The sequence below is a fragment of the Microcaecilia unicolor genome, chromosome 7 (genome assembly GCF_901765095.1).
Source record: "Microcaecilia unicolor chromosome 7, aMicUni1.1, whole genome shotgun sequence".
Taxonomy (NCBI): Eukaryota; Metazoa; Chordata; class Amphibia; order Gymnophiona; family Siphonopidae; genus Microcaecilia; species Microcaecilia unicolor.
In genome coordinates, this window is record NC_044037.1 from 16009035 (window position 1) to 16036978 (window position 27944).

Sequence of the window (27944 nt, forward strand, 5' to 3'; positions counted from 1 at the left end):
ACACTCTCTCTCAGACACACTCACACTTGCACATTCACTCTCTCTCTCACACACAGTCACTCTCACACACACTCTCTCAAACATACACACTCAGAGAAAAACCTTGCTAGTGCCTATTTCGTGTCAGAAATGGGCCTTTTTTACTAGTAACAAATAAGGGAAGAGAGTAAAACCAGGTGAACAAGCATATGCAATTTCTTAAAAAGGATATTGAACAATAGAACAATGTGGGTTTCAGCCACAAACTGTGCCTGACTACTTCCATGGATATAGTTCTGCAAAAAAAAATTTTTAAAAGAGTCATGAGGCGATTCAAATATTTAAAAAGAATAAAATAAACTGGAAACATCCCAAAATAAGAGAAAAAAATAAAATGGAAACATCCCAAAATAAGAGAAAAAAATAAAATGAAGAAGAAATGCAAAGCAAACAAGTGGGGAAAGTATGCGGAGCGTGGCACAAGTAATTCTTTCCAAATCTGCTATGTGGGTGAATGTATGTCTGTTGCCTGTAGGTTGATGGCTGTGGGGGTATTGTGCGTGTCAGCTGTGGTTGTGTGTTTGTGTCAGTGCAGCCCTTTGTCTGGGAGTGTTAAGGTATATATGTTGTAAATGCTTGGTTTCTGGGGTGGTGGAACAGTTGTGGGGAATAGTTTCTGAGAGCTGAGTACTTTTTAGGATGGAGTAGTTTGCAGGGCATAATTTTTTGGGTTGGGGGCATTTTTTGGAGTGGTGGGACAGGTGCAGATAGTAGTAGAAAACAGAGAGAAGCAGTTTGAAAGGAGGATTTATTTAACTACAAGAACTTAAATGTTGCTATACTGGGACAGACTGAAGGTCCATCAAGCCCAGGATCCTGTTTCCAACAGTGGCCAATCCAGGTTACAAGCACCTGGCAAGATCCCAAAACAGTACAATGCATTTTATGCTGCTTATCCTAGAAATAAGCACTGGATTTTCCCCAAGTCCATCTTAATAATGGCTTATGGACTTTTCTATTAGGAAGATATCCAAACCTTTTTTAAACCCCGCTAACTGCTTTTACTAAAATCTCCAGCAACAAATTCCAGATTTTAATTGCACATTATGTGAAGAAATATTTGTTTTAAATTTACTTTTTTATAGCTTCATTGTGTGCCCCCTAGTCCTAGTATTTTTGGAAACAGTAAGCAAGTGATTCATGTCTACCTGTTCCACTCCACTCATTATTTTATAGACCTCTACCATATCTCCCCTCAGCAGTCTTTTCTCCAAGTTGAAGAGCCCTAGCGGCTTTAGCCTTTCCTCATAGGGAAGTCGTCCCATCCCCTTTATCATTTGCCATTTGGATGCTCTGTCTCCCAGTCTCGTAATTTCTCACAAACCTCTTGCGCTTTGACAAGTTTGAATAACTTTAGTGTCGTCAGCAAATTTAATGACCTCACCGGTTACTCCCATCTCTAGATCATTTATAAATATGTTAAAAAGCAGCGGTTCCAGCACAGACCCTTGGGGAACCCCACTATCTACCCTTCTCCATTGAGAATACTGACCATTTAACCCTACTCTCTGTTTTACATCTTTTAACCAGTTTTTAATCCACAATAGGACACTACCTCCTATCCCATGACTCTCTAATTTCCTCTGGAGTCTTTCATGAGGTACTTTGTCAAATGCCTTTTGAAAATCCAGATACACAACATCAACCAGCTCACCTTTATCCACATGTTTTGTTCACATCTTCAAAGAAATGTAATAGATTGGTGAGGCAAGACTTCCCTTCATGTTGGCTTTGTCCCATTAATCCATGCTTTTGAATAAGCTCCGTAATTTTGTTCTTTATAATAGTCTCTACCAGGTATATTGCCCGGCATCAATATCAGGCTCACCAGTCTATAATTTCCCAGATCACCTCTGGAACTTAAAAATAAAATAAAAATCGGCATTATATTGGCCACCCTCCAATCTTCCGGTACCATGCTTGATTTTAAAGATAAATTATATATTACTAACAATAGTTCTGCAAGTTCATTTTTCAATTCTATCAGTACTCTGGGGACGAATACCATCATCCGGTTCAGGCAATTTGCTACTCTTCAATTTGTCAAATTGCATCATTACATCTTCCAGGTTTATAAATATTCCATTCAGTTTCTCTGACTTATCTGCTTTGAATACCATTTCTGGCACCGGTATAGCTCCCAAATCTTCCTCGGTGAAGACCAAAGCAAAGAATTAATTTAATCTCTCCGCTATGGCTTTGTCTTCCAAGTGCCCCTTTTACCTCTCTGTCATCCAGTGATCCAACTGATTCTTTTGTCAGCTTCTTGCTTCTAAAATAACTACAAAAGTTTTTACTATGTGTATTTGCCGCCCCTCAGAAAAAGAGATCGAATACAGCACCCCATTGATTCTAGTAGGTCTTGAGAAGTCTCCACTAAGCAGATCTGTTTTTGGGGTCCACTGCTACTGTTTCCACTTGATATGGTTATATTTTGAGGTTTAGGGTGGGAAAGGTGTTTTAGTTCTCTTTCTCGGTATCTGTGAGAAAGTGGAATGAGTTGGAGGTGTCTTTTTTGTTCATAAGTAAATGTTTTATTAGGTTTTTGCAATTAACAACACATCACCATTCAGTTTTGGATGTAAGCGTTATACTCTAATGTATTTTCATATTTTACTGTATATACTATTAAATGTTTCAGGTTTTTTTTTTATGAAATTGTATATTGTATATTAACGAGAGCCTTGAATCAAATAGATTGAAAATTCTGCAGGAAACAAAACACTCCTTGGAATCACTGTGGATTGAAATTCCATGTGCAAAGGGGAAAAGGATAGTGATAGGAGTGTACTACCGTCCGCCTGGCCAGGACGAACAGACGGATGCGGAAATGTTAAAGGAAATCAGGGACGCAAACAAACTGGGCAACACAATAATAATGGGGGATTTCAATTACCCGCATATAGACTGGGTTAATGTAACATCTGTACACGCAAGGGACATAGGATTTCTTGATGAAATCAAGGACAGCTTCATGGAACAGCTAGTTCAGGAGCCGACAAGAGAAGGAAAAATACTAGACTTAGTCCTTAGTGGTGCTCATGATCTAGTGCAGGGGGTAACGATACGAGGGCCGCTTGATAACAGTGATCATAATATGATCGGTTTTGATATTGGCATTGAAGGAAGTGAAACTAGGAAATCAAGTACGCTAGCGTTTAACTATAGAAAAGGTGATTACGACAAAATGAGAAAAATGGTGAAAAAAAGACTGAAAGGAGCAGCTCGCAGAGTAAAAAACTTGCATCAGGCGTGGATGCTGTTTAAAAACACCATCCTGGAGGTTCAGGACAAATATATTCCACGTATTAGAAAAAAGGGAAAAAAGACTAAACGTCAGCCGGCGTGGCTAAACAGTAAGATAAAGGAAATCATTAGAGCCAAAAAACAATCCTTCAGAAAGTGGAGAAGAGAACCAACTGAAAGTAACAGGATAGATCATAAGGAATGCCAAGCCAAATGCAAAGCGGAGATAAGGAGGGCAAAAAAGGACTTTGAGAAGAAATTAGCGTTGGAAGCAAAAATACATAGTAAAAATTTTTTTAGATACATTAAAAGCAGGAAACCGGCCAAAGAGTCGGTTGGGCCGCTGGACGAAAATGGTGTTAAAGGGGCGATCAAGGAGGACAAAGCCGTAGCGGAGAAATTAAATGAATTCTTTGCTTCGGTCTTCACCGAGGAGGATTTGGGGGGGACACCGGTGCCGGAAAGAATATTTGAAGCGGGGGAGTCGGAGAAACTAAACAAATTCTCTGTAACCTTGGAGGATGTAATGGGTCAGTTCAGCAAGCTGAAGAGTAGTAAATCACCGGGACCTGATGGTATTCATCCCAGAGTATTAATAGAACTAAAAAATGAACTTGCGGAGCTACTGTTAGAAATATGCAATCTGTCCCTAAAATCGAGTGTAGTACCGGAAGACTGGAGGGTAGCCAATGTTACTCCGATTTTTAAGAAGGGTTCCAGAGGAGATCCGGGAAATTATAGACCGGTGAGTCTGACGTCGGTGCCGGGCAAGATGGTGGAGGCTATTATTAAGAATAAAATTGCAGAGCATATACAAAAACATGGACTGATGAGACAAAGTCAGCACGGATTTAGTGAAGGGAAGTCTTGCCTCACCAATCTAATGCATTTTTTTGAGGGGGTAAGCAAACATGTGGACAATGGGGAGCCGGTTGATATTGTATATCTGGATTTTCAGAAGGCGTTTGACAAAGTGCCGCACGAAAGACTCCTGAAGAAATTGCAGAGTCATGGAATCGGAGGTAGGGTATTATTATGGATTAAGAACTGGTTGAAAGATAGGAAGCAGAGAGTAGGATTGCGTGGCCAGTATTCTCAGTGGAGGAGGGTAGTTAGTGGGGTCCCGCAGGGGTCTGTGCTGGGTCCGTTGCTTTTTAATGTATTTATAAATGACCTAGAGATGGGAATAACTAGTGAGGTAATTAAATTCGCCGATGACACAAAATTATTCAGGGTCGTCAAGTCGCAGGAGGAATGTGAACGATTACAGGAGGACCTTGCGAGACTGGGAGAATGGGCGTGCAAGTGGCAGATGAAGTTCAATGTTGACAAGTGCAAAGTGATGCATGTGGGTAAGAGGAACCCGAATTATAGCTACGTCTTGCAAGGTTCCGCGTTAGGAGTTACGGATCAAGAAAGGGATCTGGGTGTCGTCGTCGATGATACGCTGAAACCTTCTGCTCAGTGTGCTGCTGCGGCTAGGAAAGCGAATAGAATGTTGGGTGTTATTAGGAAGGGTATGGAGTCCAGGTGTGCGGATGTTATAATGCCGTTGTATCGCTCCATGGTGCGACCGCACCTGGAGTATTGTGTTCAGTACTGGTCTCCGTATCTCAAAAAAGATATAGTAGAATTGGAAAAGGTACAGCGAAGGGCGACGAAAATGATAGTGGGGATGGGACGACTTTCCTATGAAGAGAGGCTGAGAAGGCTAGGGCTTTTCAGCTTGGAGAAGAGACGGCTGAGGGGAGATATGATAGAAGTGTATAAAATAATGAGTGGAATGGATCGGGTGGATGTGAAGCGACTGTTCACGCTATCCAAAAATAATAGGACTAGAGGGCATGAGTTGAAGCTACAGTGTGGTAAATTTAAAACGAATCGGAGAAAATTTTTCTTCACCCAACGTGTAATTAGACTCTGGAATTCGTTGCCGGAGAACGTGGTACGGGCGGTTAGCTTGACGGAGTTTAAAAAGGGGTTAGATAGATTCCTAAAGGACAAGTCCATAGACCGCTATTAAATGGACTTGGAAAAATTCCGCATTTTTAGGTATAACTTGTCTGGAATGTTTTTACGTTTGGGGAGCGTGCCAGGTGCCCTTGACCTGGATTGGCCACTGTCGGTGACAGGATGCTGGGCTAGATGGACCTTTGGTCTTTCCCAGTATGGCACTACTTATGTACTTATGTACTTATGTAAAGCAGGATATAAATGTAAAATAGCAATATATGTCTGTATATGTCACCAAATGCAAGGAACAAACACACACTGACAGGTGGGATGTTAATGTAGTTGCATGTTTATGATTTAATGGAAAATAAAACAATTTAAAATAAATATAAAAATAAACAAAACATTTCCTCTGCTGAAAATATTCATGTTTTAGTATTTTTGAGAAACTAAATCTGTCATTTTCCAAGTTCTCTGGAGTTAGTAAAACCTTATTAACCACCAGTATGGTTCTTACCACTTGTCCTGAATGCGGATTCTTATGGGCATACGGTGGTCCTCTGATGTGATTCCACATCTGGCCAGATGTCATTGCCAAAACAAAACACTGTGAAGAAAAAAGGGGGGGGGGGGATACATGTAACCAGCAGATTTTACCTACTACTTAGCAAAGCAGAGAGTTATTCATACACACAGCTGAAGTAAGGGAGATCACCTTCCTTAACTGCCAGACTGAAATGCTTTAACAATATAAGAGGGTCACTTGCTGTTCGAGCAGATAAAAAGCCAACCGTAGCACGAAGCAGCAGCTTTCATGTTATTTTACAGAAGGAATTTTGCATGATGGGTAATTCCAAACATATCTAGAAGTCCAGTGTCAATTCTGTATTTACTACTGATTATCTATATATATAAAACTCACCCTCAACGTTCTATTGTCTGACGTCACTGAAGCCAAGGTTCGTAAGTTCGAAGCTCTGAAGCCACGAAAAACAGTCTCGGGGCCCCGCCCTCGCGTCAAACGTTATGACGTTGAGGGCGGAGCAATTCACTCACATTGACGGCGGCCAGGGCGGCGCAATTGCGTCACTGACGACGAAGGTGCGTTACGTGGGGGGGGGGGCAGCAGAGTCACACATCGACGGCGACCACGCTGCCAATGCCATCACTAACAACGAAGATGCGTTGGGTGGGGGGGCCAGAGGAAAGCCTTGCTAGCACCCGTTTCATTGGCTCCAGAAACGGGCCTTTTTTTACTAGTGGAATATAAAGGACAACCTGTACTACTGACCACGGATGTGTGAAGACAGTTTAGTTCTTGCTCTGTAAAGCTAGGATGACTTGCCATGTTACTGACAAATAAAAAAAGACATGGACATGAAGGCTGTTATGGATAACTTTAGTATGCTAAATAGAGACAAGGTGAACAAAACAAATAAGTAAATATATCTAGATGCACGTACACACAGATCATAGGTCTTATCTTGAAGTTATGTCATTCATACGTTATGTTTTTACATTCTGTTACTTTTTTGGCAAAATTCACAAGGTAGAAAAGGGAGAAATCACCATTAAATATATGCTTTCTTTGTATAAATTATACTAACACATTCTTCTACCCCTTTTGATTTCATTTGTCATATTAAAAGGTTGCTGTCTGGGGGAGGTCACGTGACGCTATATGAGGGACAGGATGCAAATTGTATCTTCTCCTGCTGCCTCTTCTAAAATCCCGACTTTGCAACTGAACTAAGCCCCCTGTGTAATAAAGTTTGGAAGGAGTATGATTCCTACCATTGCTGCTTTGGTATGACTACATCTTTATCCAGGCATGGCATTGAAACCCCCAAGGAAAGACAAAGATCGGGCCCGGGAGATGGAGGACAAGATGGCAGCACCCCAGCGCCCCGCAAGTCCAACAATCAGCTCAGCATGGGTTGCAGAGGTGGTGGCAGAGGTACTACCCTTACAGAGCCTATGATCAATAAACAATTCTTGCCAATCGAGGAAAAGTTGGGAAAGGTTCAGGGCAAGCCTGAAGAGCTGGGTCAAGATTTCACACTATTCCAGCTTCGGTTCAGTGAATTAGACAACCGAGTGACAGTGGTAGAGATTGCGCAGGCTCAAATGCAAACACACTAATGGCTTGTCGAGAAAAATTGAAGGAGAATCGCTCCAGAAGAACCAATCTACACTTAGTGGGGCTGCCCGAGTCCATCCTTGAAAAAGAACTGCTCGAGTATTTGGAGGCCTGGTTTCCTCGGGAATTACACCTCCAAGATCACTTTGGCCCATTCCGGGTTAAAAGAGCTCACAGAGTGGGATCTCAGCAATTGATCAGTACAAAGCCATGAGTGGTGATCCTTAAGATTTTAAATTATGCACGCACAGTGGCGATATCATATGAAAATAAAAAATGTTATGCTTTCAAGACTACTACACAGGGATGTCCTCCAAGCAGCACAGATTTGTGCCAGTGTGCTCACAGCTTTTCGACCAAAAGATCAGGTTTGCATTGTTGTACCCTGCCCGCCTGCAAGTGTCTCACAAAGGCCATACTCAATTTTTTTGAAACAGTAGAGGCAGCCCGTGAGTTTGTCACACGGATGGACGGTGGTGGTAGAAGCGCGAGTGGTGACAGTGTAAGACACCCTTCTAGCCCGAGACAGTGACAGTAAGGTGGACTCAGTTGGGAACTATCCTAGCAGATATTTGACTACTTGAATACATGTTACAAACTGTGTACAGCTAAACAAGCAGATTGGAATCTCTGGGATTACTGTTTGGACCCGGACCCCAAGGACAGTGCCAGAAATTTGCTTTGCATATTCGTCTGAGACAATACTGGCTCTACTGTGGATCCAATGGGCAGAGAATTGCTTAACATTGATACACTTAATGATTGGAGGATGGATGTACAGCATCTTTTCATGTCCATCTCCTTTCTTCCACATATTGGAAGATTTTGAGCAAGAAGATCAGAGAGTGCACTGATTATTGCAGGATACATTAGTTCCCATTCTACTGGAGTATTTTTTGTTCAACAAAATCCGAGTTGCTTGATTGACTAACCTCGTTTTTTTTTTTTTTAATTGATGTTCTTTGTTTCAACACTTTACTGTGTGGAGGGGATTGAATAATAGGTATGGGTCAGAAGGGAAGGAATTGTCATAGCAAGGGGGGGGCCTAGATATAGGAGTCTTTGGAAGGGATAGGCATTTTACATGATGGTTCCTATTTTGAGGACTACTGAGAAGGGCGTTTAGGATTTTAGGATAGGGAGGTTTTAGCAGGGAATACGGGGTGGGGGTGGATTTGAATAGTAGGGGTTCAGGGGAGTGGGAGAGGGCTGGAATTGTGTAATTGCATGGCTGACTCCTGGTGTGCTCTACGAGTACAACCAGAGGCGTAGCCAGGTTTTGATGTCAAGGGGAGCAGACTTTTGTAAAGTAGGCACCAGTTGGTGTTGGCTACGCAGCAGTGCCGGAGTTGTCGCTCAGGTGAGGTAGCTGTGGCAATGATTTAACACAGGCTGCCTCTGCTGCGTCCCACCTTTGAGGAAAACAGGAAGTTACAACAGGAGGCAGGATGCAGCAGAGGTCCTACAACCAGCCAGAGCTGGCATCCTGTCTTCTTAACTACAAGTAAAAATACTCAAATTGTGACCATCACCTCAGGGACAGCACAACCACTCCTTCCACCACTAGATACTTTTTAAAATCAGATGGTCTTTTGTTTGGTGACTCTACAGGATATGGAGACCACTAGTCCTGAGCAGTTTTACTTTTGGTAACAAGGGCCGCCAACCCCAGAGCCTATTTCAAAAAGGCCAGACACTTTGTGAAATAACACAAAATCCTGCAAAAAGACACTCAAAACCTATACTGAAAACTTACACCATAACAGCCCTACTCCACCTATGAAAAGACAGTGACAAATATTATATTGGTCCCTAGGTGGGAAACTGGAACAAGCTGGACTGTTACAGATTCTTCCATAGACAATACATGCTTGCACAGGGGTGGGCAACCCAGTCAAGTTGTCAGGATTTCCCCAATGAATATGCATGAGATCATTCATTGGGGAAATCCTGAAAACCCAACTGGGTTGAGGCCCTCGAGGACAGAGGTTGCCCACCTCTGTGTTAGCAAAATCCTTCACCTCAGAATACGGAAAGCCTCTCACCTGATACAAAATAGGAGACCACAAAAAACATGCATGAGTCAGTCTTCTCCCAAATTCTTTTCCAGGTTGGCTTTTCCAATTCTTCTCCCTCTTGTCTTCTATCTTTCCTTTTGTCTGGCACTGATCTTTCATTTTGTTTTCTTCCCCCGACTTTTCTCTTCTCTGCGTTTATATCCACCCATTTGATTTTACTCTCATTCTCTCACTTTCTAGTTCTTAGTCTGCTTTTCATAGATTTGTCTCATCTCCCTCATTCCCTCTCTAGCACTCCCTTGCCCCTCTGTATCTCTCCTTCCTCAGACTCCTATCTCCCCCCCCCCCCAACTTTCACCCACTTCCTTACTCACTCATTCCCATCCCCCAGACTCACCCTCTTGTCCCTCTTCTATCCTCCACAGCCTCTAAATTCTCACCAGCTTCAGCTCCATCCCTGTCTCTCCAGGCCATACTTCCATCTCTTAGCCTATACCCCATGTCCTAATACTACCTTTTCTCCATCTTTTAACCCCATTTCTGCCCTCACTCAACCCCTTCCTCACATACTGGTAACCATAAAATGATTTGACTATCAATGTTTTTAACAGGTTGCCTTATGGCCACCAGGTTTCAGATTTGCTGCCTTTTATCTCCTCTCTCTCTCCATCTGCCTGCAGGACTCCCTCCATTCCCATAGCTATCCAAGATCTCATCTGTCTCTCTCTCGTGCCCCCATCCACTCCAATGTCTCTTTCACCCCCTCACCATCTATCTATTCCCTATCACATCACCCTTCTGTCTCTCATCTCCTAGCATCCAGTTTTACCTTGTCTCTCTCCTCTTCCCCTCTATCCTGTTTTGCCTGTCTCTCCAGTCTCTCTCTCTTTTTTTCCCTGTTCATCATGCAACATCATCCCATGCCCTATCCTCAATCAGGCCAGAACACACTCTCTCTCTCCCATGCAGGGCTCCCCTCCCCTCAGCCATCCAAGATCTCTTCTGTCTCTCTCTCATCCCCCCATCCAACATCATCCCACTGTTGCTTTCACCCTCTCTCCATCTAACATCACCTTTCTCTTCCTCATCATATCACCCTTCTATCTCTCATCCCTCGGCATCCAGTTTTACTCTCTCTTTTTCTCCCCTTTGCCTCTCTTCCCCCCAATGCTCCTGGTCTCTCTTTCTTTATTCCCCATTCATTATGCAATCCCATCTCTCTTCCCCTCACACCACCATTGGCCCCAAGAAGGTTAAGACTGAGGAGAGGAGAGGGTATGAGCCTATCTAGCCCACTCTATGGGTTGAAGCATGCTGCCATTTTCCTTCACCCAAAACAGCAGCAAACGCTATTGAAAACAACTGCCTAAGATTATTAGAAATAACAGACTGCCTATGTGTGGTCCATCTGTAAAAAGTCAAAAGCTGTTCCAGTTGGACAGGCGGTGCCTTAAAAGCTGGAGAACAAAACGTTTGTTTGTTTTTAATTTTTAAACTTATTTGACAGGTTTTTAATTTATTTGAAAGTTTCCCATATGTAAATATAAATATCATGAAATAAAAATTGAATATCATTAAAACAGCTTAAAAAATTATTGTAGCTGGTAGAACAGGCACCAATAAAGTCTGAATTTTGTGCTCATTTTTCTACACTTTTATACGATATAGTAATACATGGCCAAATTTCAGTGAGGATATCCTGTTTACTAATGGATTCATCTTAAGTGTTGTTGTAATCTGCCTTGGGAAGCCTGGTGTTATAAAGAAGGAATATAATGAAATTAAACTAAATTGAATTAAAATTAAACTCTTCCTTCATTGGAGCACATGGAATCACATTATCACCTCATCTCTTTTGTATAAATGGATTATTCTGTTTTAGGCATGTTTCAGTGACAAGTGGTTTTCATAAATAAAAATAATAAAAATAAATGTTTTCTTTCATGTAGAGCTCTTCTTATTTGTTTAAACATAACTAAATGGGTTATAAGCCCCTAATGCAATCCATTGATTTTCTTATATTTTGTCACTGTGATGACTTATACTGTTCAAAAACTGGAAATACAGTGAGACAGAATAATAGATTTGTAACTCCTTGGTTAATATTTTAAACAAAAAGCTAAAAAACAATTTACTCTGGTCTTATAACAAAGACATCTCTTCTATTAATGTGAATGTTGTTGTAACATTTTGTAAGCCACATTGAGCCTGCAAATGGGTGGGAAAATGTGGGGTACAAGTGCAGCACATAAATAAATAAAGCTATGCATCACCACTTGGAAAACACAAATGTCATTCAGCTCCAACTGTTCTATTGATGCTTTCCCTTAGCCATAATTATTCCCTGGAATCATCTATATACAAACGCACAGCTGGGAGACAAAGATTAACCCCCACCCCCAAAAAATGCCTTTTACAACCAGACTTGAAGAAGTAGTAAATATACATCACAAAACTGGAAAATGTTGGCACACTTAGACTGACTCTGGACTTCTGCATAAAGGTAGCTCTGCCCTCATTATTTAACATCTTTCTTTTAAATAGTAGTAAAACAACATTAAGTGCATTTTTATAATATACTACTGCATTCCACAAAACAAAAGGAGCAAGTTCCCACGAACCATCTTTCACTTGTGACCTAGGCACAGGAGGAAAAAAACATGATGTTAAATGCTCCCAGGTTTCAACCCACTTAATGTTTAATGTGGGATATAAACGTCATAAATAAATAGAAACTCTGAATGCTGAGCACCTGATTCTCATAATATGTTGTCTGTTTTAGTGGCCTTTACTAGAAGAAAAAAAATTTCTGCACAAATATAATACACGCTAGGGTGTCCATATAACCAGCCCCTCCAAATGATACACTAATTACGATTTATAACAAATTACTATTCTACCTATTAAAAGTTATTCTATTATTATACTTCCTCTGTGTATATCTGTATGCTGCACAAGCTGGCATGTTTGAAATATAAGTGAGATTAAATAAAATTACTACCAACAATACATGTCTCCTGTTCTCAAGCTTACCTCCTTAATTGGCAAAACCTCTCTTGCTCTCTCCCTTTCCACCCCCTCCTGGTCACTCACCGATAGGTCCACGGAGGCATGGAAGGAAAAAAACTAAAAGCTAAGCTTAGCTTCCCTGCCCTGTCCCTCACTCACTGTTTGCCCACTGCCTGCCTGGCACCTTGGCTGAGAACAAAATGAAGCCATGTGCGGGGTCATCATAGCTCTGTGTGTACCGCCTGCTGCCAGTTTCCTTCCTCCTCCACCCTCTCATGACGTAACTTCCTGTTTCATGGAGGGGAAACCGGCAGTGGAGCACACAGAGCTATGATGACCCCGAACACGGCTTCATTTTGTTCTCAGCCAAGGCGCCGGGCAGGCAGCGAGGCAAACCAGTGAGTGAGGGACAGGGTAGGGAAGGGAAGCTAAGTTTGCAGTTCCTTGAGGGGCTGGGGAAGTCTAAGCTATGGCGCATAGGCACCATTTTTTTTTAATCTGTTTGATCGCTCCTCCTGCGTCCCACTAGCTACACCTTTGAATACAACATACGTGCAACACCATGACTTATCCCGATATGTTACACCTCCGGGCCCTCACTGAAGCTATACCCATATACCACAACGTGGAGGTGGGGGAGGCTGGGGGCTGGGACAGTTCCCCCCCAGAAATGGATATAATAAATTGAGGTGAATTGTCCAGATCTTGGATGTCATTTAAAGTGCAGGTTGTTACTTGGAATGTAGGAGGTATTAACTCACCAATAAAACGTTCAAAAATTATACAACTACAATGTCATAAGGTTGATGTTGTAATGCTTCAGGAAACTCACTTTGATACTGAGCATACCAAACTTAGGTGGTGGTGGGTTGGTGAATGTGTAGCTGCAGCGGCGCAGGGGAAGAAGTGAGGGGAAGCCATTTTGTTCCGAAAGGGTGTGGCAAACCAGGTCAAGGTAATTGTAGCTGATCCAGGTGGCAGATATCTGCTCTGTCAGGTGACAATGGCACAGCAGATGTTTTTGCTGTGTACCATTTATGCCCCTAATCACTTTGAAGAGCGAGGTGAAGACTTTTTACACCATAGACGTTATGCTCGTCTGACTTGGCATTTTAAAAGCCGGAGGTTGTTATGAAATCAGGGTTTCTTACACTGTGAAGATGAAAAAAATGGTGTGAATAGGGACAATGGAATCTAAAGCAGTTAACAGAATTCCAAAGTGGCATCTAAGTTCCTTAGGTCTCAGGCACAGGGGGGGGGGGGGGGGGGGGGGGGGGGCTCCAAGGACCATGACCCCACCTGCAGCAGGAACAAAAGGTATACATTTTGAGTGATCAATACAGTGTAAAAATTTAGACTGAAAAGAACAAACTGGGCTAGCTTTAGAGGAAAGTGAAAGACAACTGAAAGGAAATTAAGAGATGATTTGACCAGAAAACAGGCACAATTGAGAAATCAGAGAGAAAAGGATGAGGACATAGGGCGCTAGCACCAGATCCAAAATATGGCTAGCGCTGTGTGTTGGAGCGTGCTCAAATTGGGTAAAACCTGAAGAGCACAGAAAAGCAGAGAACTGTCACGACTTAGAAGGATAATTCATATAGACATTAAAGTTTCCTAAAACAATGAAATTGGGGTACTGAACAGCAGCATCTGCTAGAGATTGACACAACGCATCCCACATTTGGGAACACAAAGCAGGGGGGCAGTAGGGGGGGGGGAAGCAAAGGACTAGATAGTAGCTTGACCAATAAGAGCTCTGGTCAATGTAATGTTAGAGAGTTCAGAAACAGGAAGTTTGCTTGAAAAATGAGTGCAACCCCCCCCCCCCCCACACACACACTCTGTTTAAAAGAACGATAGACAAAAAATGCTGTATAACCTGGGGGCAGAGATTGCAGGAGATAGCCCTCCTCACCCGATTTAAGCCAAGTTTCTGTAAGAAACAAGAAATCAATCTGGGAAGGAGTTCGACTGCAGAGACCAACAATTCAAAAAGCCAGTAGGAAAAGATGTAGCGTTACCAGAGAAAGGAGTTTCCACTACATAAAAGTAAATTCAAGGGAATAATATTACTAAATGTTTTCCTCGCTGCTGGAGATGGGGGGGGAAAGGTGAAAGCCCCAATGAACTGGGATCTGTGTCATTGAAAGATTAAATGCTAAATGAGAGGGTACGCTGCCAGAAACAACAGAATAAGCAGAAGAATTAGAAAAAAAGTTAGTAGACGACCCAGGAAGTCACCTGCAGGAGTTCGCCCTAAGTAGCCAAGAAGTTGGGTTTGCAGGTGGAATGGGGAGGGGATAGGTTTCCTGGATTATAGACTGTGATGGCAGTTTTGCATATATGATGTGCACATTGTAGTATATAAGGAGGTAGGACTGCTCAGCTATTGGGGGGGGGGATTTGTTTGGGTCCTGTAACAAAATGCTGATTGCCAATGTCTGTTCTTATGCTATTGCTTTTATGACTTGTATCTTTTTTTCCAATAGCCATCAATAAAAATTGTTTTAAACTAAAGATTGCTGTCTAAATTCTACTGCACATACCAAAGCGGCCAAGCCCCAGCCAGTCTTGTTATAAAGAAAATCAAGGTTACTTCTTCTCAGATACACAAGTCCACCAATCACAGCTAACAGCAGCCCCAGCATCAAGGGGCCTGCATAGTTTGGAGGCCTTATCACCCGGATCTAAAAGAAACCAAAAAAAGATCTGTAAATATACATAAATGGCATATACAGATAAACATACATAAAAAAAAAAAAACATGCAAAATTTGAAACAGCAATGAAGGAATCAAAAGTCCTACTTTTTAGGATTAACTATATTAAAAATTCTATTTTAATGAAGCTCAAATCTAGCCATGATCACGGGGTAATTCCGAGAAAGGAAAACATTAATGAAGCCTATAGACAATTATCTGATAATTCTACTTATTATATATTAGATGAAGATGCTACTGTAGAGTTATTATTGCAAATTCAAAAAACATTTTTTATTACATTTGTACCCCGCGCTTTCCCACTCATGGCAGGCTCAATGCGCCTTACATATTGTATACAGGTGCTTATTTGTACCTGGGGCAATGGAGGGTTAAGTGACTTGCCCAGAGTCACAAGCAGCTGCCTGTGCCTGAAGTGGGAATCAAACTCAGTTTCTCAGTTCCCCAGGACCAAAGTCCACCACCCTAACCACTAGGCCACTCCTCCACTCCACTACTGATGCTAAATTAATAGGCTTCCTAGCGGACAGCGAAAGGAAATTTTTGGTACTTATGGTCCCTAAGATACCTATATTTTACATAGTACCTAAAATCCATTAAAAAAAAAAAAAACTTGAACAATCCTCCTGGATGCCCTATAGTCTCCTCAAAAGATTCATTACTCAAGCAAATTTGCAAGTACATAGATTGTTTTCTCCGTCCTTTAGTAACAGAAATCCCTTCTTATCTTAAGGACACTACCCATTTTTGACTCAAATGTCAGATGTAGTTGAAGACACTTTACTGTTGACAATGGATGTACAATCATTGTACACATCCATTCTACAAAAAGAAGCAGCAGAAGTTATTACTCATCCAAGACCTTGGCAAGTCTCTACAGACTTCTTGATAAAATTGATGAGTTTGGCTATATACAACAATCTTTTTTTTTACAAAATTTATCTTTACATCCCTGGTATAGCGATGGGGGCTTCACTTGCACCTTCTGTGGTAAATCTATTTATGGCTGCATTTGAAAAGCAGTATGTATACAGTTCCGCCAAATACATTTATGTAAAATACTGGGGCATCATACAGACAATAGTTTTGTATTATGGAGTTGTACTGAATTACAATTAGAGGATTTCATGAGAGAACTTAATGATAAACATCTTACTATTAAGTTTGATCATATATTTCACAGAACAGAAATACATTATTTGGATGTATGAGTGAATAAAGAACAAGGTATATTAAGTACTTTTGTCTATACTAAATCTACTGATAGAAATTCTCTTCTATAGTATGACACTATGGGGCTCATTTTCAAAGCACTTAGACTTACAAAATGCCACAGGTTACTATTGGGCTCATTTTCAAAACAGAAAATGTTCTAAAAAGTGGCATAAAGCAGCATTTGGACGTTTTTCTCACCAACACGTCCAAATCAGTATTTTCAAAACCTATTTTTAGACGTTTATTTCTATGAGGTCCATCAGAAGTGCGTCCAAATCTCAAGGGGGTGTGTTCAGACCGGGACTTAGGCGTCCCTAAGACTTAGACGTTTTTCAGCCATAATGGAACAAAACAAAACCGTACAGGACTAAAACTAAGACGTTTTAAGCTAGACCTGTTTTTTTAATGAATAAGGCACAAAAAGGTACCCTAAATAACTAGATGACCTCCCCTTATTCCCCCAGTGATCACTACCCCCCCCCCACCCCTCAAAAATGTGATGAAAAACATTACTTGCCAACCTCTATGCCAGTGTCAGATGTTATACTACGGTCCATTAGAACAGCATGCAGATCCCTGAAGTAGTCTAGTGTTGGGTGCAGTGCAGCTCCTACCTCCCCCTACCTGTTACACTTGTGGAGGAAACTGTGAGCCCTCCAAAAACTCACCAGAAACCAACTGTACCCACAAATAGGTGCCCCCTTCACCCGTAAGGGCTATGGTAGTGGTGTAGTTGGGGGTAGTGGGTTTTGGGAGACTCAGAAGACAAGGTAAGGGCGCAATGTGTACCTGGGAGCATTTTATGAAGTCCCCTTAGGATGCCCTATTGCTTTCCTAGGATATCAGGCGAACCAGTCTACTAAAAATGCTGGCTCCTCCTACATCCCAATGGCTTGGTTTTGTACATTTTGCGCTTGGACTTTTTCTTTTTTTCGAAAATGGAAAAAAAACCCAAACCGTCCAAAGCACAAAACCTTGTTAGAAATAGTATTTTCGAAAACAAAGGATAGACGTTTTTCTTTTTTAAAAATTAACTTCTTTCCTGTTCAGATTTTGGACGTTTGTTTGCAAAACGTCTAAAGTCGGACTTAGATGTCATATCAAAAATGCCCCTCCATGTAACTTTGTTAGTCTAAGTACTTTGAAAATATGCCTCCATGTGACTGATGCATTTGAAGAACAGCTTGCCCTTTTCACAGTTCTTGTGGTATAGGAGAATATGCAACTGACTTACAATTTAAGGCGCAAGCATGAGAGTTGAAAGAAAAATTCAAAGCGAGGAGATATCCAAGTAAAATTATGAAAAAACGCATTTAAAAGGGCCTAATACAACAATAGAGATTTCTTGTTACAATCTACATCCCACTCTACCATGGAAATTTTACTGTGTGTAATGAAATATATGAAAATCATATAAAGTATCTATAATAAAACAAAATTGGAATGTTTTACAGTTTCATGAGGTACTGGCTCATCATAAACTGATGCTATCCTATATGAGAAACACTAGTTTAAGTGACAAGCTGAGTACTTCGGATGTATGGACTACATATCCTCAACTCAAAGAGCGACATTCAAAAGGTGGACACAGAACAGATAGAACAATCTGTGATATAATTTTAGAATGGACACAGGGTCAGCAAGATATCTATTTGAAATATCTGACTACTTGTGCTTCTAGCAACATGATTTATGTCATCAGGTGCACGTGTGATTTAATTTATGTGGGGCAGACTTCTCGTAAATTCAAAACGAGAATAACTGAACGAAGACATTGGGTGAATACAAGTAGAACAGAAGCTCATTTGGTTACACATTGTACTAATGTGGATCATGAGTTTGCTCAATTGTGCTATATGGTGATCGATCAAATACAGCCAGGTAAGGTGTGGGGGGGGAGGGGGGACATTAAAAAAAAACAAAAAAAAAAACCTTGACCCACAAAAGAACAATGGTGGATTTTTGAATTTAATTGTGCAGAACCAAGGGGATTAACGAGATCAACCAAAGCCTCCAAATAATGCACAACTGGGCAGATGCATTCCAACTAAAACTCAACGCAGAAAAAAACACAATGTCTTGTACTCACCTCACAACATAACACAAAAAACTTCTCCACCATAATCACACCATACTGTTCCCTTCCTGTCTCACAAAACTTGAAAATTCTTGGAGTCACCATTGATCGAAACCTCACTCGATACCCACGTGAAAAACACGACGAAAAAGATGTTCTACACCATGTGGAAACTCAAAAGAGTAAAACCTTTCTTCCCCAGATACATCTTCCGTACCCTGGTACAGTCAATGGTAATAAGTCATCTGGACTACTGCAATGCACTGTACGCCGGATGCAAAGAACAATCAAAAAACTCCAAACTGCTCAGAATACGGCCGCCAGACTCATATTTGGAAAAACTAAATATGAAAGTGCAAAACCCCTAAGAGAGAAACTTCACTGGCTCCCACTTAAGGAACGCATTGCGTTCAAGATCTGCACGATTGTACACAAAATCATTCACGCAGACGCCCCAATCTACATGCTAAACCTCGTGGACCTACCTCCCAGAAACGCCACAAGATCATCCCCCAAATTTCTCAACCTGCACTACCCCAGCTGCAAAGGACTTAAATACAAGCTGGTGCATGCCACTACCTTCTCTTACATGAGCACGCAGTTATGGAATGCATTACCTACAGACTTGAAAGCAATCAACGAAACAACTATCTTTCGAAAATTTCTGAAGACATTCTTCTTCAACAAGGCCTACAATGAGAACATATAGCCTCAATAGGTCACCTCACCAACCCACTCAATTATGAAAGCCCACCTTCTATAACTACCCTAATCACTCCCTTCCTTCTTCTTTACCCCCTTCCTTAATCGCCTCACATTACTAACTGTATCCGATATCCTGAAATGACAATGTTAATAAAATTATGTAAGCCACATTGAGCCTGCAAACAGGTGGGATAATGTGGGATACAAATGCAATAAATATATAAAAATAAATAAATACTGCCATGGACTGGTATGCATTTTTCTGATTTCTACCAGCCAGTGGCCTTGTTTAAAGTATTTCGCTTTCTGATTAGTTCAAAGAACTTTAGCGCCCTGGATATAAACCGTGGCCACCTTGGATCCTGTAATAACAGGTCAATAGTTCCCGCACTGGACTTACCTCCTGACTCAGCAATGCTGATGTGAAACAGTGATACCACTGTTGGGATTGTTTGTGTCATGTGTTCATGTCTACAGATTATGTTCAGTAAGCATGGAGACTGTATAACAACCTCTAATGTCTGCAGCTCATCATGGTACTTTGTGTGTCTAAGTGCTTTGAAAATAAGCCCCTTAGTGTTGCTACTTTAAAAAAGATATCTCAGTTAAAATTGTGCTTTCTTAGGATTGCTAAAATATGCTAAATGAACAGGTATTAAAGTTCTAAAGGACTGTCAGTAACTCTGCTAGGGCTCCTCAAACTTGACTCAACCACAAAAGTTTCACTGAAGTAAATAGGATGATGTTACTGCATAGTACTTACATGGACATCTATCCGATCCGCTATCCAGCGTGCCAGCTGCTCCGCGGCAAAACCTCGCACTTGCAGCTCATACGTGTCCCCCCTTTTGGGTTTTCCCTTCGCAGGGAAATGCATGAAAGTTGGAGCTGAATTCATGTTTAGCTAGCATAAAAATATAAAAAGCATTTATAAAAATCATATAAGGATTTTCGGTTACAGTATTAAAAAGATCTAAAACAAGAAAGGAATTTTATAAGCATCTTCCTCCCACCCTCTCCCAAAAGAGATCGCATCACCTCTGCAGCAGATATAAGGTCTGCATCCAGTTGACAATGTACTGCGATTGACTCTTGAATGCACAGAAATAAAGGTGAACACAAAAGAACTGTGTATCAGATGAGCGGAATTTAGAAGTACAAAATTACACACGCACACAAAAAAAAGTTAAAATAAAAACTAAAAAAGGTGAGAAACTGAAAAAAAAAAAGGTATTCTTTAAAAACAGCATTTTGACACAACTGCCTCAAAAGTCATCTAGGCTAAGTTAGTTCCTTAACAGTGTATGGGAAGGCTGCTAAGGCAGTGCTCTGGAGGGGAGATTCTGGTTTATACTACCTTTAAGCAAAGGGCAAGGGATCAGGAAGATTTTGAGATCAGAGAAACAGATGGTTAAAATGCAGCTTCAGTATGGCGTTCACCCTACCCCACAGCAAAGAAATTCACTGTTAGTGCTTCAGACCTCTCTCAATGCACTTCTTCATGAGAGAGCAGTGAAAACTTTGCAATATTACAAATGTCAGTTGCATCTTCATGGTAATAAATCCAGGAAAATTCTGGCCAAGTTAGTTAAACAGTCTGGAGAGTCTCAAATTATTTCCCAGGTAGATAGGGAAAATGGAGTATTGTTAAGAACCAACCAATCAAGAAATTGCAGCAATCTCCAACAATACTATCAACATCTTTACGTTTAGCCACTAGTGGAAGATTTGGATGGCGAGGTGTATTTGGATGGTTTAGATTTGCCTCAGTTTGTCAAGGGCTCTAAAGATAAACTTAATGCCCCTATTACTGAGGAGGTAGTTTTGGCCATTCAGCAAAGTACTTCATACAAGGTGCCGGGACCGGACGGATTCCAGACGGAATTTTACAAAATCCTCTGTCCCTCAATCATTTTTACTCTACAATCTTTAATTTACACAATTTGTGACAGATGGTGGCTACCCCTCTCACTACAATTGGTGCAGATCATCTTGCTCTTGAAACCAGGTAAAGAGCCAGTAAAGCCCTCTTCTTATAGACCTATTTCTCTTTCAAATATGGAGACTACATTTTTTGCAAACTTTTTAGCCAATCATTTGGCACACGTGATTCCTTCTCCAATAGCTGAGCCTCAAGTGGGGTTTGTTTGAGGCCGCACTATAACTCAAAATTTGCGTAAAATTCTTATCTTGCTGGAACAGGTGGAAAGAACACATACGCCTTCTCTGTTGTTTTGACGCAGAGAAGGCCTTTGATCATGTAGCCAGGGTTTTTTTTTTAATTTTCCACATTGCATAGGTATGGCATTGGGGGGGGGGGGGTTTCCTGGATGCCATTCGGGTGCTCTATACATCCCCTCAAGCACTAATCCAAGTCAATGATGTCTATTCCCCACCTTTTGAGATTTACAGAGGTAAGCATCAAAGTTGTCCTTTGCTCCCCTTATTGTCCTATCCTTTGATTTGGGAGATTATAAGTAATCTGGACATCAAAGGTATCCAGATAGGCTTGCAGGAATTTAAGCTGCTTTTGCAAATACCTGTTGGTACACATGGTGGAGACTCATGTGTCTTTACGGACGGACGCTAATGGAGCGCTTTGTGGAATATGGCGATTTTTCGGGGGGGGGGGTTCCATATTTTGTTTTTATTTTATATATGCCTTGAAGTATAACAGCATAACATCAAAAAGTCAAATATTTAACATAATACAGCCATCAAGTCTAACATTTAACATTCAGGATGTCTAAGAACCTATCTTTCTTGCAACCCCGTCTTGTTCTCCCCCTCCCCCCTCCCTATCTCCTTTGAAAGGAGTTGATTTTTCGGGTTTTAAATTGAATTTCAGAAAGTCTTTGGCATTGCCAACTGTGAATTCTGTACGCGAGGTGTGGGAAGGGAGGGCCCTTTTCCTTTGCACTAGGAGTCCATTTCTTTTAGTTATCTGGATATCCAGTTGCCTTACAAGACTTCCCTGCTTTAGGAGGTCAATTTGACGGGTTTACTGGATCACACTAGAACTTGTTTGGCTAAGGGCTAGGTTTACTAAGCAGCGCTATGGGCGCGTTAGCGTTTTTAACGCTCGTAAATGGCCCATAGAAATGTATAGGTGCATTAGCATTTAACGCGCCTTAAATTTATTGGCGTGTTAAAAACGCTAACACACCTTAGTAAATATACCCCTAAGTGGTTACATCTCCCTTTGTCAGTCCATAGTCGAATTCATCTTTTCAATATGGTTCTTTTTTCTAAATGGCTTTATTCTCTGCAGTAATTAACTCAGATTGTTGAAGCACAATATAAATTCTTTACAGAGGCTCTTTTGAATTGCTGGAATCAGGACTCGAATGTAAGTGATTTATTGCATGTAGGGTTAATACTGATTTTCCACCAGGGCTGGAGTACATACAGTTTAAGACATGGTCAGACATGGGCATTGTTTTGATCGAGCATTTTCTCAATGAGGAAAGTGTTTATTATTCTTTTCAGGATTTACAGCACAGGCTTTCCCTAACTCACAAAGACTATTTTGCTTATCGTCAGCTGCACCACTATTATACTAGTTTACACCATGGGGCTGTGCATACAAGCCTAGGCCAGAAACTTCGAGATTTTTTACAAGGAGATGTTTTTGGCCAGGTTTCTGTATCTGGTTTACACAGATCTTTGGTTTCACTTCTCCCTACCCGGGAGTATGGTCCTCTTAAGGAGGCTTGGAGTAGGGATCTTGAATATGAACTGAAGAGAATGGATTTTCTAAGATTGATTAAAGCTATTCCAAAAGCAGGTTCGAAATGCTGAACTTCAGGAGAGTCAATACCAAGTACTCCACGGGGCATATATATCATAGTATCAGGCTGCTAGAGCAGGTTGGGTGCCTGCTGGTCAATGCCCCAAATGTCAGCCGGGGTGGGGGAGACAATACCTTTTTTCATGCCTTTTGGCGATGTAGTGGCATTCAAGCATTTTGGAGGTCACTTCACCGATACTAGGGGATTCTTTTTGGTCATCATGTAGTTTTTTTCCTGGAAGAGAGTCTTGCTGAATAAATAGGACCATACTCCCGGGTAGGTCCCAAACCCAATAAACACCATTTTGGGTCACTAGAGAAAGAATTTCTACACATACGGGCAAACCTATCAACCACAATCTTCCAAAAGGATTGGAGCCGATCACAGGACCACCATATGTGTAGAAAAGTTCCCCTTTCTATACCACATCGCCATAAGATGTAGGAAACATTGTGTATAGCTTTATAGGGGTGTAGTACCATCGTGTTAATATTTTATATGCATTTTCTTTCACAAGTACACATATTGAAGCCTTAACTTCTCTACATATAGCTCTCCACTCATGCTCAGTAAGTTCCCCCACAAAGTCTTGTTCCCATTGTTTCATATATATAAATTTCTGGAATTTAGCCCCCCTAATAAACTTATACAAGATAGAGATAGTACCATTTATTTTCCCAATAGAGGCCCAGATATTTTCAAAATGTTCAAAATCATCTGGGTCCTCCCTCAACCATCCCTTTTGGGATATATAGTGCTTAACCTATAGGTAGTAAAAAGCCTCAGATTAAGGAATAGCATATTTTTCTTGTACTTCCTAAAAAGATCTCAACTCACCCACATCTATAAAGTCCCTGAAGCACATGAGACCTTGGGTTGCCCATCTTTTAAATACAGGATGCCCAAATCCTGCACTGAACCCGGGCTCTTAACTAACGTGCATATGAAGAAGATTGTCCTGACCTCCCAAATCTGGTCCGAAGAGAAAACCACAATCTCAGACAATGCTGCACAAATGGGTTATCTATGAGCTGATCATAGGCCCTGGAGGACAAGGAGGCCCACAAAACTGCCCCCAGAACATATTCCCTTATATATTCCGAATCCATATTTGCTACTACCGTGAGCGTCTCCTGGCTCCAGGCCGAAATCAGCTTTAATTGGGCTGCCCAATAGTACCAAAGTAAATTTGAAACTCCCCGTCCTCCCACTTCTACCGATCTCCACATCGCTCTACTATGTAGTCTAGGCCCCCCCCCCCCCATATATCACACTGTAAACGCTCCAGCTCAGACCTGGGAATTGAGATTGGGAGGGTTTGAAATAGAAATAGTAGTCTTGGTAAAATATTCATTCCTATTGCCGCAGTGCGGCCCCACCATGACAACCACCTACCATGCCAATACGCCAGATCTTTACGGAGGTGCTTGAACAAGGGAACATAGTTGTAATTATATAACGAGAAAGTGATAATGCCAAGATACTTAAAGTGCTCCCGAGCATGCCGGAAGGGAAAATCCCTGGTCCCAGGATCCAGTTCCCCTTGCATGTCTGTTATTTCCATGAATTCTGATTTGTCATAATTTATCTTGAATCCAGATAATCTACTAAAGTTATTTAGTTCTCCCATCAAAACTGGTAAAGTAAGACCCGACGATCTCATGAAAAATAAAATATCGTCTGCAAAAACAGCCAGCTTATGCTCACTCTGTCCAACTTGAACTCCCTGAATATCTTCCAGTAACCTCACCCTCTGAGCCAGAGGCTCAATATAAAGAGCAAAAAGGAGGGGCAACAATGGACATCCCTGCCGAGTACCCCTCCCTATCTTGACAGTAGAGGAGTAACCTCCATTAATCTTGAGTCTTGCCACTGGATCTTGATACAGACGATCCATCCAACCCAAAAGTCCCCAGCCCGACCCCATATGTTGTAACACTTGCCAGAGATATGGCCACTCTACCCTGTCAAAAACTTTCTCAAAAGCGCCACCGGGTTCCTACCCCTCTGGGCCTCCCACATAATGTGTAAAGTGCATCTGATATTATCCGCTACTTGCCTTCCTACCACAAACCCTGACTGATCCGTATGTATCAAACGTGGAAGCACCCGCCCTAACCTATCTGCCAAAATCTTAGACAAAAGTTTTATATCTAAATTCAGTAACGAGATTGGACGGTAGGAGCCACATAGGGCTGGGTCTCGCCCCGGTTTCAGCAGCACAGATATTCCCACTTCATGCGTACTCAATGGGAGTTGCTGGCCATTAAAACAGGCATTTCCAACCCTTTGCAATAGAGGACCCACTTCCCCTACAAATATTTTGTAAAATTTTGCTGAAAACCCATCCAGGCCTGGAGCCTTTCCCCCCTTAAGGCCCTTAATTGCTCGAAGGATTTCATCTAATTGAAAAGGTGCCTTTAGTTGTACAGTCTCCTCACTAGTCAATGATGGTAAACTAAGTCTGTGGAGGTATTCATGGATCCTAGTACGAATATCCTTATCCTGGTAGTACAAAATATCCTCTGGATCCTTAATTTTAGTGATGGTGTTTAGTTGCTGTTGCTTTCAAAGGAGATTGGCCAGCATCCTACCTGATTTATTTCCAAATTCAAAAACTTTTTGTTGGGTTAATTTCCTCATATATTCTATTTTTTCGACCTGAAGTTTATGAAGTTCCTGGCGACAACTTCTCAATCACGCCAACACCTCGTTTGCTCCCCCCTCCCGATGGAGACATTCCAGGTGAACTAGTTGCACTCTAAGATCAAGTTCTTTACTTTCCATTTTCTTCCTAGCTCCCCATTTAATTAAATGGCCCCGGAGCACCGCTTTTAAGGCATCCCACAATATAGCTTCGGTAACCTCTCCCATATCGATTGCCAAGTAATCACGAATAGCATCCCGGAGTTCTTGACATACCTTCTTGTCCCCCAGAAGGCCCTCATTTAACCTCCAAAATGACTGGCATATATTACCAGCCCCCCAACCTTTCCCCCCCTTGAATCAGAATGAACAACATATTCACTATATGCCTTATGGTTAAGCAACTGTGTTTCTTGTCTTCATATATGGGTCTCCTGAAACAGGATCACATCCCATTGAAGACGTTTTAACTCCTTATGTACCAAGCTTCGTTTGCCTGGAGAATTCAACCCATTTACATTCCGAGTCAACCCTTATTTTTTCTCGTCCATCCCGTTCCCCCCCCCCAAATCCCCCCCCCCTCGCTGACTGGTCAGTCACCCTCATGACCAGTGTCCCTCATGACCAGTGTTCACCCTGAGGAAGCGCCTCAACGCCAGAGCAGGCCCTATTTCCTTACCTTCCCAGTCCCATCATGGAATCCTCGCTCTCCTACTTCCTATCCCGCCCCCATTCTCCCCACTTATCTACCCATTTGTCTCAAACATAACCATCCAATTACATCCGTACATACAACAGTAAAAAGCATATAGGGGGGGGGGAGAAGTAGGGGAAATTCTCTCTCTACATGCTGTTACTGTATTATCCAGATCACCAGTCCAGAAATCTAAAGTTAGTTCTTCTTCTCCAGAATTTCCAAAGTTTTTCGCAGAACCGCAGCCACACTTCTGCCATGTCTGCTTTCTCTTTTGCGGAGGTGAAGTAGATTGAGCAATTTCCACTGCCACTGGCAGCAAGTCCATGCATCCAAGCTCTTGTAGCGCTTTCCACGCCTCAGTCAATGTGCAGACCCTCCGAGACTGTCCCGCTATTGTGAACAACCCAAATAGGTACAACCAGCGTACAAAATAGGTACAACCAGCGGTAGCGGTGTGCCCAATTTTCTGCAGGTATTTAGTGAGATCGCGAAAGTCCCTCCGCTTCTGTAGTGTCACCTTCGTCAGGTCTTGAAAAACCGTGATTTTCGAATTTTCTCATGGTATTTCAAATGTATCGAAGAGAGGGAGCAAAGTACAAAAAAATCCAAATAACTAAAACAAAAAGTACCAGGAGCCTTCAAAAAAAGGGGTGTTGAAACCTTTAATCATGTATTATGATGAAACAATCCTATAGTGGACCCGACACGGTCCGTATTTCGGCACTCAGCGCCTGCGTCAGGGGTCACGAAGTGTAACACCATGGGTACGCCTGTGTTGTAAAATTCAATACGTCAGCTGGACGCAATATGCTGTGCTGTGATGTTGTCCCTTTGCGCGAAATCAAGCAGAGAAAAACTCTTCTACTATAGGATTGTTTCATCATAATACATGATTAAAGGTTTCAACACCCCTTTTTTTTTTTTTTTTTTTTTAAAGGCTCCTGGTACTTTTTGTTCTCATGGTACGTCACCCTTCTTCCAGATCTTTTCTTTAATACCATAATCATGAAAACAGACCACAATGTCTCTTGGGAGTGTATATCTTCTTGGCCCCAAGCTTCTGTGGGCACAATCAAGCTTAATATGGAATGTGGGAGCCTCGTCTTGCGCACCGTCCTCAAGACCCAGTAGGTTATTACAGATCTCTTTGATAATTTGCTCACAGCTTTTATTTGTGTCAGTCTCTGGGACCCCTTTGAATCTTAAATTACACCTTCTGGTATGATTTTCCAGATCTTCAACAGTCTCTTGTAACATTTCACGCTCTTTCCATTCCATATTAAGCTCTGCAAACAGTGTCTATCTCCCCCTCCAAGCTCTCCAGTTTCTCCTCGGCCTGTCCCACGCTGTCCCCTATGTCAACAACTTCTTTCCGAATATCAGCCACCACCGTCTGGATTGTTTTCCTCACCTCAGTCATCTCAGCTTTCAGCGCCTTGAACCATCTGACTACACCTTGTTTGGTGAGTTCAGCTTCATTTTCTGTTGACTCACTGGGATCCTCAATCTCTGATCCAGAGTCCACCTCCGCCATTTTGGCACGGGACTTTGCTGGCGCCCGAGCTGATCCAGCCGCCAATTTACTTGAAGTCGATGTAAACTTATACTTCTCCAAACATCGTCGGGCTGACATTGCCCAATATCTTGTAAGCTCAGCTAGATTCAGGTGAGTAGAAGCTCTACGAA

General features: G+C 41.8%; 1 protein-coding gene across 1 annotated transcript in view; it reads right to left on the reverse strand.

The window, feature by feature from the left end:
* Positions 1-27944, reverse strand: part of MAGT1 (magnesium transporter 1) — a 63302-nt gene that overhangs the window by 24568 nt on the left and 10790 nt on the right. The window contains exons 4-7 of the mRNA XM_030208907.1: positions 19888-20028; positions 14955-15095; positions 5756-5845; positions 212-275 (exon numbers count right to left, since the gene is read on the reverse strand). Coding sequence (XP_030064767.1) covers positions 212-275; positions 5756-5845; positions 14955-15095; positions 19888-20028 — 436 coding nt within the window. The remainder of the gene's footprint in view (positions 1-211; positions 276-5755; positions 5846-14954; positions 15096-19887; positions 20029-27944) is intronic.